This window comes from Perognathus longimembris, chromosome 5, assembly GCF_023159225.1.
Source record: "Perognathus longimembris pacificus isolate PPM17 chromosome 5, ASM2315922v1, whole genome shotgun sequence".
Taxonomy (NCBI): domain Eukaryota; kingdom Metazoa; phylum Chordata; class Mammalia; order Rodentia; family Heteromyidae; genus Perognathus; species Perognathus longimembris.
The window spans coordinates 37,275,607-37,291,154 of NC_063165.1; the positions used below are offsets into that span (position 1 = coordinate 37,275,607).

The 15,548-nt window shown below is 42.4% G+C and overlaps 1 protein-coding gene across 3 annotated transcripts in view; it reads right to left on the reverse strand.

Annotated features, from left to right (window-relative positions):
• Positions 1 to 6,056, reverse strand: part of Cd47 (CD47 molecule) — a 50,931-nt gene extending 44,875 nt beyond the window's left edge. For 2 of the 3 annotated variants that reach the window (XM_048346561.1, XM_048346560.1), the window contains exon 1: positions 5,846 to 6,056. In XM_048346561.1, coding sequence (XP_048202518.1) covers positions 5,846 to 5,891 — 46 coding nt within the window. In that variant the 5' untranslated portion in view covers positions 5,892 to 6,056. The remainder of the gene's footprint in view (positions 1 to 5,845) is intronic. The other variant, XM_048346562.1, reaches the window with a different exon arrangement.
• Positions 6,057 to 15,548: the final 9,492 nt, after the last annotated feature.

Here is a 15,548-nt window from a genome sequence, read left to right on the forward strand (position 1 = left end):
TGTTGGAATAGAAAATTTCCTCAAAAACTTACTTAATAGAGGGCAATATCAAAATTGAGCTTTGAAGGATGACTTGGATTGTTGAGGGGATTGGGTCCTCTGACAAAGAGTCAGTAATGTGTACATAAAAGAATCAAGAAAGTGAGTAACCCAGAAAACTATTCAAGTGATGTCTAGGAAATAAGGTAAAGAAAATATTTTCTCTAGGAAAGAAGAGTAAGAGTACTCTAAACTTCCTTGAACGACATGCTGAAAAGTTTAGGCTTGATAACAGAAGCAATTATGAACTACTCATATTTATTTTCATGTTAAAAATAACATTAGCAGTGATATGAAAAGGGGATTTAGGACAAGAAGGCAGCGGGGAAGGGACTCCTTTCAGAGCTACTGCAAAAGTCCAGATACATGATGACTAGAGAGAAGACCTAAAAATGGCAGGAAAAATCAAAGCAGTAAGATCAACAGAGGTCAGATGTGGAAAGTGAGGTAGATTAAAAAGGGGAAATGAAAATAGTATGTAGAAGTAGCTTGGTTATGGATTAATTATAGAAAACGAGACTTAAAGATCGGAAAAGAATATGGTCTCAACATTTCATAGTTGAATACTAAAGTACCAAGGGTTCAATGAACTGGAGATGTTCAGTAGATGTCCAAACATATTGATCTGGATATAAGAGAGAAGATCATCACTATAAAGACCAGGAATATAGCTGGTCACTGAAGTTATGAGTATAAAGACTGAACAGAGACTACTTGTAAGCAGTTAGAGCAGGTGGCAAAATATAAACTCTGAGGGAACACCAATGTTTATGGAGCTAATAGTCAAATGGGAGTTTGTCAAGAAAGTCAAGTAAATAAGCAAGACAAATGGAAGGCAAAAATTAATACCATTGAAGACCGATGGAGAGTCTAAATGTGGACAAAATACATGTTAAATAGCATACATAAAAATAGTTGCTACATGAAAATTAGCTTTTTTTTTAGTCTGTAGCAATGTCAATGGCCACAGTGAATCATTTGGAAATTGCACGGGGGAAGTGAATAAGAAAAGAAGCAGAAGTGATTCTCTTATAATAACTCTGGCCCACTAAGAAGGTAGAAAGGCAAAATTTAACAATTAAGTGAGTAGAGGCGAGGACAAGAACTTTTGGCTCTTGGGTTTTTTTTTTGGTTGTTGTTGTTTTTAATATGGGGTAAATATTTAACATGGCTGCTAGTTTGGGGGAAAGAAAAAATGAAAAGGGAACAATTTAGGATACAAGACTGAAGAACAAGTTGATTAAGCAGGTCTCCAAGATGGTGGCTGCATCCATTCGATAGAAGAACAAAACTTCTTCTAAAAGTGAGAAGGGCAAATGAGAGGAGGCTTGGTAAGATATTCAAGTTAGTTTAATGGTGAGAGGGCAGCTGAGAGTCAAAACCACTCACCACATTTTTTTATGGTAGAGAAGAAAGTGGGGAGTACCTGAAACTGCTATGGTAAATCAAGCAAAAAAAAATGAGGGAGGATACCTGTCAGAAATTAATCTTATCAGTTTTATTCTGAGGACTAGTACCTATAATGAAGAACTGGAATCTCAGACTGAATAAGGTTATGTACAGAAAGGAAGATCTAGTCAGATCTCTCCTCAGTGGGGGCTTCAACACTAGGGTATCATGTTGTGACTCAAAGCAACTGCTCCCCATTGGATTCATAGTTTTTCATGGGAGAATAGAAGCAGTCAGTACAGAATCACAGGGACAGAGCAGTTTAAAGTCAGTATCAGCCAGAATTATGATCTCACCAAGAACTCCAGGAACTTTAAGTACATTAAGTACCACTGAGTGATAAAACAGGAAATGTGGTACATGTGTACTGATATGGGCATATATACATATACACATATAAAACACATATATGTATATATATATATACACTTGTGAACACATATATGTACACACATACACACTGGAATTTTACTTGTCCATCAGGAAGAATAATATCATTTGCAGGGAAATAGGTGGACCCGGAAAAAAATTATGCCAAGTGAATTAAGTAAGTCAGCTCAGAGAAACATATGTAGGCATTAGATCTAAGCACAAACATAGATGAAACATATATAGGGTCATATACATGTTATATACAAAACAAGTTGGAAGTATGGTATATGCATGGTAGGATTCCAATGGTGTAACTCCTTTGAATAACTAACTTACAGTTTTACAAAATTCATACCAGGAAGCTAAATCATGCTGTCAAGAGATGGGAGGTCGGGGGTAGGGGGAGAGAATCCAGGGAAGTGTCTAAAAATAAAAAAAGCAATTCATGGGCTGGGAATATGGCCTGGTGGTGGAGTGCTTGCCTTGCATACATGAAGCCCTGGGTTTGATTCCCCAGCACCACATATATAGAAAAAGCCAGAAGTGGTGCTGTGGCTTAAGAGCTGGAGTGGTAGCCTTGAGCAAAAAGAAGCCAGGGACAGTGCTCAAGCCCTGAGTCCCAAACCCCAGGACTGGCAAAAAAAAAAAAAAAAAAAGCAATTCAGATAGTCCTTGTACTCACTAAACCCTTTTCCTTGTCTTTTAACTGGTCAATATGACTAGTATTCAAGCATTCACATTAATTCTTCTAAACTAAAGCTCAGATGTTGGGCTTAACCAGATCCTGAATCTGGTGTAACTGCTCTACAGATCAGGAATGAAATACTCAGAAGAGGGTGGAGCTTCAGCTTCCTGCTTCAACTCCATGTAACCACAAAGAGGGAAAGTCCAGGGGCTGTTGTCTTAGTCTAAGTATACCAGAATTAAATTTCCCGTGTGCTCTATATTTTTCACTTTAATACCACTATGAATTTAGTCAAATTGATCCTACACTATCATTCTTGCTCTTTTATCACAGAATAAATATCTGGCAGTAGTACACAAAGTGAAAGTGACTTTATAACCCAAGAGTGCATTATTACATTGGTAAGCTGAGACATAAGATATAAGAAAGTACTAATGTATCTTGTATAAAAAGCTATGACAGCAAAAACCTAAACGACAAAGACAGGCAAAATGGTTGCGTGAAATTGATGTCACAAAAGTATATTACTGTGTTTAAAAAAAACCAACCCAATGCTATAAAACAAGCTATAGCTGAATTCACATTAAAGAATGCAGACTTAGCTCTGTCTTATTTTTTTTTCAGTGATCATTTTGGATTTAGAATGTTTACAAATAGGTAGGGACTGGGTAGCTATTTTTCATCTTTAGAATGTAGCCTTTCAATTCCCCATTAACACCTCAGTGGCAAAGAAAAGACACCTCCAGAATACACAGATGGCAGCCTGAGCAAGCACTCTAATGGTGGGCATTTCACGTGACGCTTTAACACAGTCTCTAGACTTCTGGGGCCCATCAACAAGGACATTACATAGCATTTGCCTCCTTAAAATGGCAACTTGGGATTCAAATAATGTATTCTTTAGCAGTAAACAAAACGCACTCATTTAAACAAGCCATGTTACTACTAGACTCACACAATAAAAATGTTAAAAAAAACAATTCAGTCATTTTATTATGTCTGATTTTCAAAAGTCACTTTGAACAAAGAAGAATCATTCAACCATTAGACAGTTCATCTGTATCACTGACATTATTTATTTAACATTGTATTTACTAGTTAGTGATCACCACTGAAACTGTTGATGTGCTTTTAAAGTAAGTATAATTGGACTTACGGGGAAGGAACACAGCCATTCATTCTGCAGCTTGTAAATCATTACAGTAGGCTTCAAGTCTCCTTTTAATTGGCTAAAAGGGGTATCTAAGATAACTTCTTTTTTTTTAACCATAAAGGTCATTGAAACTATAGAGGTTACAAAGAAATGACCTGATTACTACTAGTTCTATTATAAATGAAACTAAAAGCAAAAGCAAACTGTGGTACAAATCAAAATATAAATCCACGACTGACTTACTCTAGATTCTCAGCTCAATCTCCTCCCAAATCCCCTGCATTATAGTTACTTGTGTTCTGAGACTGTCAGCATTTCTCCACACATGTTCTTTTTAACATTAAAAACACAAAATTCCATTTTATCTTATGACAATGATCACTTCCTGTTTTCTATTTAACACCTAACACAACCGAAATGCATAATGCCTGTAGCTTGTTTAGTGTTTTAGGTTGCTATTAGCAATTATACTACTACAAATTCTTAATTTTAAAGATTCTTTAGAAAATTATATTAATATTACACAAAATGGGTGTTAATTAAATGTTATGTTAACTGTAACTAAAGAAGGTCGAACAGACTTCTTATCCACCAAAATACCATTCCAACAGTTTTTTTAATCTACTTGAAAGCAGGATGTGTTTTTAAAAACAGTGCATGATTTATTATGTAAACAAGCTCTGATGTCCACAGTCTGAATTAGTGACAGTTTGATACAAATTTGTATCTGGCTCAACACCAAAGCTTTCCTATTACACAACAGGTACCTGAAGTAGTATCATTTCAGCTATAATGATAGCAATGGCAACAAGCACACTAAGGATGATGAGGGGGAAACAGCTACCATCAGCCATTTAGACAACAGAGATCTTGATTATTAACAGTTCAGCACCCAGGGTGCTTGGAGAGAGGATAGGGACGAACAGAGAGACTTAACAGCATCCTCGAAACAGTTCCAAGACATAAGCCTTTATGCCTGGAACACTGGGGCTAATAATTAAACATTAAATTAATTTAGCGTTGGAGGATCCGGGTAATCGTTGCTGTTCTTCCTGCTTAAATTCAATTCGGATAGAAAAACAAAAGTTCACAAAGGGCTTTATAGGTATAAACTGCGACAATCACCGTGCAGCCATGAAAATTCCTAATTCCTTCCTCGGTTGTTTTTTTTTTTTTTTTTTTTTTTTTAACAGAGAAAAGCATGCGTACTTAGAAAGGGAGATTTATTCCAAAAGCTGAGAGTGAGGGGACATCTTTGACGTCAAAAGATACCCATGCCCTCCCTCCTTTGCTGCACATATGTTTTTGGCTTGAGGTTCCTGGCTTCGTCTTTCAGACGAAATCCGGATAACTTTGAAAAAAAAAATCGCTCTCCCCAAATACAGTGGAAAAACTTCAACCTACAATTTTGAGATCTGTTGGAGAGCCGGTGGTGCGCGGGGATCACGAGAGTTTCCAGAAAGCTTATTTGTACGATTAAACAACAACAACAACAACAACAAAAACCAAGAATCCAAATAAGCGAGCAGAAGATTCTTCTGGTAAAGGCTGGCTGGGAAGGAAACTTCCCCGTGCCCTTTCGCATCCCATTCGCCCAGCTGCTCGAGCGCTGGGGCAAAAACCCCTTCTTGATCGACTTGGCCCAAATGCGCACTTCCAGGATACGGAGGCCCGGGCCCTCTTCCTATTCTGCAACCCCAAAAGCTAAGAAAGCACGCAGACAGGAGAAGGGTGCAAGACAAGGGGGAGGGCTTTGCAGCTGCACAACCCCCGCCTCCCCCCCCCCCCCCAATCTCGCCCTCTGGCTTTTCTTTATAGTCCAGGTTTGCAGGAGTTCCTCGGTGTGCGCATTTGGAAGTGCAGATGGGGTAAAGAGATGAGCCTAGCGCTCTTCCCCCCACCCCGGGGTGGGGAGGGAAGATGACGGAGAAGAGGGAACCAGGGGGGCGCCCGATTCCCCACTGGGCCCTCCCACGTCGGCACTCCGGACGCGCAGGGCCCGCGCGTCCCCCCCATTCCCAGCCTTGGCCACCCGCTCCGGGGCGCTGCCTGGCCGGCGGAGTGGGGATGCAGCTTGGACGCCTGCGGGGGCGCCCGCGGGGGCGCAGAGCACCAGCCTGGAAACCAGCAGCCCGGGAACCACTCACCGATGCACGACGATCCCAACAACAGCGCTGCCACCAAGGGCCACATCTCCGCGCCACCGGGGGTCGCGGCGGCCACCGCCGCGGGCGTCTAGAGCAACCGCCGCCTCCGCTGCCGTTACAGGAAGGACGGGCAGCCGCCGCCGCCGCAGCAGCAGCAGCAGCACAGCAGCAGTTTCAGGCGGGAGCGGCCGCCCAGGCTCTCCGGCTACGCGCACGCTCGCTCCCGCCTCGGCCTTCCTCCCTCCCTCCCTCCCCGCCCTCCCCGCTCCGCACTTCGCCCGCCGCTCCCCCCTCCCGAGAGCCGCGCACGCGCACTCCGCTCCACCTCGCCGCCTCTGCTGTTGACGCGGCGCCCTCCCCATCGCCCGCACCGCGGAGCCCCGGATCCCACTCCCGGGCAGGGGCGCGCGCCACGCTTCCTAGTCACGTCCCCCCGCCCCCGTGCTTCCCGGGGTCTGCGTTTCTGCGTTCTAGTCCGCCACGGGAGGGTGATCGTGTGCGCCCAGGTTCATGGGGGACCCCACTGTCCCCCACTCCAGCCGCATCAGACACACCCCTGCGACGCCCGTTGCCCCCCCACCCCCATGGCTCTCTTCGTGCTCTCGCTCCACTTTTACTCTAGGCACGCATGCAGGGTCCCACTTAGCCATCTTTACTTGCAACTCAAAGGTCGGTCCTGGTCTCCCTCTTTCCCGTCCTCTGTCCATGGTCCGAACTAGGACAGTTCTAGGTTCTCACCTGCGCCCCTTTCTGGCACCCCAGAGCGCAACCCCACCACTACATTTCCCACGGCTTACTGGGCCCCACGCGCCACGCCATGGGCAGGGCGGTACCCGGGTCCTGCCCACAACTAGCTTCCGCTCGGGACCCTGGTGGGGCGCTGGAGGGCCGGCGCTGGAGGGCCCTGAAGCGTTCACTAGCCACATCTCCTTGTTCCAGATGCTGTCCTGCTCCATCTTTCGTACTTTGCTCTTGGGTGTTTTCATCAAACCGGGTCCCTTGGTGATGGCAAACACTTTTTTTTAGTGGGTGGAACACGAAGACCACGGAGACTTCTAAGCATCCTGACAAATGGACCTCAGCTGTGCAGTGAGTTAGAAAATCCAAGGACCCCACCACCACCCCAGCCGTGTGCTGCAGCCTGGTGTGTGATTACCCTAGGGGCAGACCTCTGCACTATACTTGGGTTTAACATGCTTGAAAAATGGGTTCAAGATGTGACTCCAACCACCACATGGACGAGGCCTTTGAATTTGTGCCTGAATCACCCAGGCCACATCACTCATCCTGACGCAGAAGCCCTTTTAAAGCTGCCTTTACCATTGATCCTGAAAGAAAAACTCTCACGTCAAAAAGTCAGGCTCTGGTGGCTGCACTAATGGAGGTGCGGATCCTGTCCATTCCCCTGCTTATTTTTCTCTTACCTCCTGGAAAAGAAAACAATTTCCCACAATAATATTGATAGGTAGCAGTTAGAAGAGATGGGGGGCTTTTAAAAAAAAAAGGATGGGATTGCAGTGTTTTAAGAAGATTGCAAATAAGGTTTCCAACTCAAAGGTGACCAGAATGTGAGGCCACCAAGGTCTTTAATGTCACAAAATATGTTTTTAATTTTTTTTGTCTGTTGTGGGTCCTGAACTTAGGGTCTGAGTGCTGTCCCTGAGGTCTACATCTCAAGGATAGTGCTCTACCAATTCAGCCACAGCACCACTTCTAGCTTTTGAGTGGTTAATTGGAGATAAGAGTCTCAGTTTCTGCCCTGGCTGTCTTTGAACTACAACCCTTAGATCTCAGCCTCCTGAGTAGCTATGATTACAGGTATGAGCCGCACCTGGCTAAGTTACTTTTAAGTAGTTGTACAAAAGAGCACAAAGTATATCAACAAAAGCCCTTGGATCAAACTATTTTTAATTTACCTAATCAAGCAAGTAAAAGCCAAGTCATAAGGGTCAAATGTAATTCAGTAAGTCTCTCCACTCTCAGGATAGTCAAAGGTCAATGTCTGTACCCCAGAATGTGGCAGAAGATAACTAAAGAGGAACTGAGATACTATCTCTGGCACATGTATGTCACATAATCTCGTTCTCTGGTTTATTTATTCCTTACTAAACTTCCTATCACTTACACTATGTTTGAATCTGACCTAAATTTTTTCTCATATTCATATTGGAAGCAAGGAGTGAGGTTGATTAGCTGCAGTAAATTTCTGGTATAACTCTAATACCTTTCCGGACCACTTTCACTACATGCATTTCTAGTCTTGACTTCATTCTTTCCAAGGACTCAGGGACCAAGGTTTGTTAAGTACATTAACTGTGTTATCAAATATTCTACTCCTGTTTCCTGGGCATCTCCTCCCAGGCACTCAAAGCCACAGAATAAGTAAAATTGCTCCTGTCTATGACAGGAGAGCAGTACATTATATACTATACAATTGTTTCCTCTGTGTGTGTGCATGTGTGTATGTCTTTTCCATAACATCAATTCTTTAACATTTGGGAGGTCATTTAGTATTCCTTCCTGCAAGATTCCCCATTGAACAGGGCAAACAGAAGGTGCTTAATAAATGTGTTGATGTGAACTGAAGCACACACATTGCTCTAATGAAATTTGATTGTTCTTAATGATTGAAGAAGAAAAAAAAACAATTGTCTAGCAGACCTCTCTCTAAAACAATGGTTAGTAATTATGGTGGTCATGATTTGAATGGCAGCCTTGACACCCTGAGGCTATCAGAGAAACTGATCGATTCTCCTCCCACTGTTGCTGCTGCTGTGGATACAAAAGAATCAGGCACCAGACTTTGAGCATTAGGGACATTGTGTATCACAGAGCAGCTGGTTGGCTAAAAAAGGCTGTCAGCTGTTCCTGGAAGCAACCAACCCCTCCCTCCCAGAGCTGACAAGTGAGGAAAAAGGACTGTCCCTAACCTTCAGAGGTAGAGATCCAGTGATGCTCTGTCTCCATCTGAGAGATACTGAGACTGCTTCTGGTCTTCTTTGTGCAGGAGATGGAATAGACTGAAGTCAGGGCACGAAAGGCCACGGCACGAAAGGCCACCTGAGTGATCATCTCGTGTTGGGAGGAAGGGTGTGATTCCATGAGAGAAAACCCACAGCAACCTGCACAGGTTGGATATTTCTCTGGGAGTGGCTTCAACTCTTCTACTTCATCACCTTAAAAGTTTTCTTTTGGTTTATGAAAACATTATCATTTGGTTTTTGAACTCAGCTTATCCTTCTGTAATGGGTTTCTTGGGTACCAAGGAAGGCAATAGTGCACCTGAGAACATCTGAATGTAGGTAGTACCCATTAACTATGTATAGTAAATTAACCTTCAGAGCAGGGCACCATGATGCCCAGTTTAGAGATGAGAAAAACAAGGGATAGAAACATAATGTGCTCTTTGTCCACAGTGATATGTGCTACTACTGTCTCCTCCAGGTCATTCTCTCTTGTCCTTGGTCCCATATATTTTCCTTTTACCTTCAAATGTCAAAGTTGTTTTTATGTCATCTTTCAGGATTAGCTTTCCACCCCAAGAGACTATATCTAACATAAAAAGAGGAATGTCTTAAACCTAAAGGAGTGTTTTAGACATCTGTGAACTGAATGATTAGACTAACCCCAAAGTTATTCTAACTTATTAGAGCACCATTGGCTCTACTATGTTATCAGATGGCTGCATTTCATGTAGATTTATCTTTTAATATTCCCCTATTTCCTCTTCCTCCTTCTCCTCTTCTCCCTTCTTCTCCTTCTCCTCCTCCTTTCCTACTCCTCTTCCCCCCTTCTCCCTGGTTAATGAAGATTGTTATATGTTAATACTTCTGCTTATTGAGATCCAAACCCACTTAACTGTTCAATATTCAAGTATGTAGACTACCAAACATTGAATTCTTCCACTCCTAGACTCTTTCTGTGCTTCCATTATCTGCTTTTTTATTTGTACGTTCATCCTCATGTTCTTTTCATCTATCTCCTCAACTGTATAAAGCCAAAATCACATATCATCTTTTCCAAAAATCCTTTCTTAGCCCTACTTTACTTTTCTTTACAGGGCTCGGGCACCGTCCCTGAGCTTTTTTTTTTTTGCTCAAGGCTATCATTTTGAGCCACAGCACCACTTCCACTTCTCTGGTAGTTAACTGGTTATAAGAGTCTCAAGGAGGGGCTGGGAATATGGCCTAGTGGCAAGAGTGCTTGCCTTGCATACATGAGGCCCTGGGTTCAATTCCCCAGCACATATATATAGAAAACGACCAAAAGTGGTGCTGTGGCTCAAGTGGCAGAATGCTAGCCTTGAACAAAAAGAAGCCAGGACAGTGCTCAGGCTCTGAGTCCAAGGCCCAGGATTGGCAAAAAAAAAAAAAAAAAGTCTCAAGGACTTTCCTGCCTGGGCTAGCTTGGAGCTGCAATCCTCAGCCTCCTGAGTAGTTAAGATTGCATGCATAATCCACTGGCTCCCCCCTGATTCTGACACTTGGTGGGTGTAAATTACCTCTCCTATGACATTTGGTTCAAACTACTATTAATAATATGTGTCAATATATAGTTGTTTCTATATGTGTGTATCTCCTGCTCTTACACTAGCTCAGAGGAAATGGAATTTGTCTGTCTTAGTTACGTCTGTATTTCTTACTTAGTTCTTTGATTTTGTTGTTTGCTGTGCTCAGACATTGTCTGGTTCAAGGTGAGCACTCTACCACTTTAACTACAACACCTCTTTGGCTTTTTTTGAGTAGTTTGTTAGAGCTAAGAGTCTGGGCTGGCTTCAAGCTACTATACTCAGATCTCAGCCTCCTGAGTAGCCACCAGCACTTGGCTAATATCTGTTTCTATATTAACCATATGTATCCAAAGAGAAATATAAACAATGTGTATGTATGTGGCATATGGCATATATATGCATCATACCATATAAAATTCATATACACATTTGTACATTCATAGATATATAGGGGTTTATACACCTATGCATATATTTTATATATGTATTCTACATATGTATAAAAGTACATTATGAGAATATATATGTTATGTGTGTATATACACATCCCTCATTATTTGTACAATGTTTTTTCTATGATTAGATCTAGGATGCTATGAGTAGCAAGACCTAAGTATGCCTAAATTCTTCATTTAACATAGTGTAGTATTTTCATACAATCTATACACCTCATCTCATGGACTTTAGGTCTAGTTTAGTTATAATAGATAATATAATAGAAATAACCCATAAGCAGTTATTATACTTTACATTTTAGAAACCAATGACAACAAAATAGTCTCTATATATTCCTTACAGAGAATTTATTTTTTCTGAGTATTGTCCATCCAAGGTTTGTTAAGCCTGTAAATGCAGAACCACAGATACATACAGCTGAACAAAGATATAGCTATCTAGAGAATGAGAGGGCATTTAATAGGATAATTCACTCATAGGTTAATGGAACCTGAGAAGTCCCATAATAGATCACCTACAAGTCAGAGAGATAGGGAAGCTGGTGACATGGCATCCAATGGTTTCAAAGCCCAGTAAGCCATTGGTGTAACTTTATTTTGAGTTATCTCATTCCAGAATCTGCCTATCTGCTCATGAGCTTTTTGTCTCTGTGGACTGTCCTCTTCACCTATGATGGTAGTCACTGAGTTTAGGGCTTACCCTAAATATAGTATGCTATTATCCCAAGATCAGTAATATATATGCAAGTCCCCTCCTTTTAAAACAAACCCCTTTTTTCAGTCTTCGTTCTTTTTTAAAAATTTACTTATTGTCTAAATGATGTACAAAGGGGATACAGTTTCATATGTAAGGCAGTGAGTACATTTCTTATCCAACTGTTACCTTCTGCATGGTCATGAGTTTAGAGGGTACTCTTTCCATCTTACTCATAGACAAAAGCTTCAAAACCTAGCATGCAATTTATCACTCTCTTTTCTCTTCTCTATGACTATCACAGCCTGGGCCATAGGTGCTACTTCAGCCTGGATCCAGGAGTGAAGTTGAAGCAGAAGAGAGCTCCAGCTGACCTGCAAAGGGAGTCTAACAAGAACAGACCAATGTGTTATTCTCTGTCCCTGATAGCTACCATATATAGTATTTAACCACAGTCCCAACTCTTCTGAGATCATCCCAGCAGGCTGTCAGCTCCCCACTTCCTTCCTCACATACACAGAAACATCCTTTAAAGGACCAAAACCACTATGCAGACTCACAGTTCCTTAGTCCTAACCTATGGACAACATTTTACTACACTGTAATTCCTCTTTGGAGGCAAGTTATAGAAAGAATTAGGTCTTTAAAGACACTTTGTCTTTTATGTCCCTAACAGTGGAAAGGTTTGCAGAAAAAAATGCACAAGTGTTATTTGAAATTAGCTTCACTGTAGCTGTCTACATTTTGGATTGATAGGCTCATCTCCCATTTCAGAGGAGTTCCCCACCAACAGCAGCAAGGAAATGTCTGAGAAGTCTTTGTTCTGTCTACACCACAGCTCTTTACATGTGCCTTTCTCAACCCTACTTGGGCATCTGTGCACAAGTACTGGAGAAAGTTGCCTTGTAAAGATTGTTTGCTGATACTCCATGAGTTCTCGGGATATATCTGCCAAACTGCTTGTCTCTAATACTGGCCAATTACTGCCAGGGAACCAAAGTATGCAATCTTTCTCTTCAGGTGGGCTGAAAAAGTGGGCACACTAGCATCATGACAGATGAGAGATACTTACATATTTGGAATTATAAAAACAGTTGTCCAGGGCTAGGAATATGGCCTAGTGGTAAAAGTGCTTGCCTCATACACATGAAGCCCTGGGTTCGATTCCTCAGCACCACATATATAGAAAAAGCCAGAAGTGGCGCTGTGGCTCAAGTGGTAGAGTGCTAGCCTTGAGCAAAAAGAAGCCAGGGACAGTGCTCAGGCCCTGAGTCTAAGCCCCAGGACTGGCAAAAACAAAAAAAAAAAACAAAAAAAAAAAAACAGTTGACCATTTCCATATATCTTTTACCCCATGTATCAGCTTGGAGTGGCATCCTAGACTTGATGCTGCACATGCTAACTGTTGATGAGGGCCTGAAACTTCTACCCTCTCTCCTCCAACCCCAAGCCCCTGAACTACAAGGACAGGAGGAAAGAACCGGGTTAGACATGGGATTGAGATGAGAGAAGTGGTTTTTGAAGAATATTTTTTTTTGAAGAGTGGTATCTGGACCATCATTAGTGATAACTGGGAACTAGGTGGAAATGTACCTTCTAAAACAGTTACTCGTGGGGAGCTCAAAAGGCTCTATTTTAGAATTTTTTCCAGGATATTCTGGTGCACAGTGACATTTGAGAGCTGCTAGTTTGAGGCCTGACCTCAGAAGATAGGTGCTCTTCCTTCAAAGAAATCCATCATGGTCAATGTCTTTGACTTCCCTGTCCCCTCCACTTTGATGGGAGAGATCCTTCAATAGTAGAATGCAGAATCCCTCAGAACCCTAGTTGGCTCACAGCCTGTTGAGCAGTGCATACTAGATACAGATGACAAGCACCAGGTGGGCCATGTCAGCACCCAGGAGATGAAGCATGTCAGCCACAAATGAAATCCCTGGTGTAGGCAATAGAGTCTCCTATATTTCATCCTAAAGAAGACTGGCATTATATAGTACCACCTGTGCTGTGATAGAAATCAGCATGTAATTCCAAGAGCCTTGGGGATTATTTAGTTCCATGTCCTATGAGTTGAGATGCAGCCAGTGTCAACCTAGTTTACAAAATGTCCCTTTGTATGTCCATCATGATATTTAATACATGAAATCTGCACTCATCTCCCTTGAGTTTCCACCTGAAAGATGTCCTTTTGATAAAATGTGGAAATATTCCATGTGGTTACACAATGGTGTCTCTTTGTCCACAGAATAAAGTAAACAAAGCCAGGAGTCCCCTGGAGGAATGACAGATCAATACCCATTCCACCAGGTGGCCAATTCAGAAGAACCCATGTGGCCGAGGACAGATGAATGGAGAAAGAAGTTATATTCTATCATAATTGGAAGGAAAATGTGTTCATTTTCAACAGCCACAGGGGCCAGCCCACCAGGACCTGGTCCTGATACCTGAGGCAAAGGGCACGGCTGCCCCTGCTCTGTCCTGAGAAGGTCAGCAGCATCTTCTACAAGTCACATGCGAGTGCTGCTCGTCTGCGTGGAGCAGATGCAACGAGCTGCTATGGGCAAGTCTGTTAGACTTGTTAATGGATCAATCCCTCTTCTGCTTTCAGGTTGTTCTTGTAATTTTGTTTGACAGTACCAGATTGCCCAAGAAAGTCTGTTAGCGTCCCTGACTGCTTTTCATAATTTGTCCTTTAATGAAAAAGTTGCACTTCTCAATCTAGTCCTCCTCTTCACCTTCAGAGCCCTCATTGCACTCTGAACTTCGGGCTTTCCCCAAAGAGGGATGTGCTTGGGATTTGTGCTCCAATAATCTGCTGGTCTTTCCTTCTTGAGGCCTGAGCCTTATACTGATCCAGGTTCCTTCCTCCCTCACTCCCAAACTATCTGTGCCAGTATAACTGTAACCTAGACAGAAAGCTATCAAAGCACTAAGGGAAGGAATTAATGGTAATACATGTAAGTGCGTACATATATCACAGATGACAGGCTTATTTCTATGCAAGTTAGGATGTTCTCAATGCCTCTAATTGGCACCCTGCCTGGCTGTGTGCATGCAAGCTCTGAGGATATATATATATATATATATATATATATATATATATATATATATATATATATATATATATATATATTGCTGGATTCACCCTGCATAGACCAAGAGGATAGCTTCCCATGGGCTGTGATTGAATTTTATTCTAGAGACCTCTCTATGGCCATTCCAGCTGGTCAAGGCCTGGGGCAGCTGGCGATTCCCACATCACTTACCTCTTTGCATCCAGGCACTAGAAGTTGTTTAAATGCAAATTATTTTCCTGGAGGTAGAGACATTATTATTCATTAATATTTGGGCTCTAATGAGTTTATCAGCTTAGAAGATAATTTGGGTAATGGGAGCCAGGAAGATACGTTTTAATAAAGATATGCACAAGAGGAAAGAGTAGGTCCTGAGACAGTTTAGAAACTAGAGCCATGGACTCAAGGCACGGCATGAGACGGGTTACAGGGGAAGAAGTAAGAGGAGGAAGGGAAATGGAAGGGGGCAGTAAAGGCCTTCGGGAGCACAAAAGTCTCTGTGTGGAGTTCTAGTGTCTCTCTGAGAAAGACTGTTTGGAGAAACCCTGTTGCGACACAGAAAAATTCACCTGTGCTGTAGTACCCCTACTTCCCATGGCTCATCCATCTGTGAAAGACCTGGAACATTCTCAGACTTTGTGGGCATGTCAGGAAAAAAAAAGCAAGACTTAACTTGTGGAGCTGGCATGTTAGTGGGGGAGGGGTCAGTGTGGCCAGGCAGAGTGAATAAGGGGGAAGTGTGGGTCATGAGATCAGGGTATGTGAGCTCCAGGTCACATAAGCCCTTTGTATGTGATTCAGCCTGTGAAGGATCCAACTTACAATATAATAAATAGGCCACTGCATATATTGAAAAACTTTGTGGTCATAGAGACAGTATGTATTGTTTAGGTCGCTGTTGCAATGTACTGAATCATCTGTTGTGTCATGGAAGGAGCCCTGGACAAAGTCAACTAAAAAGCAAGGCTATGTT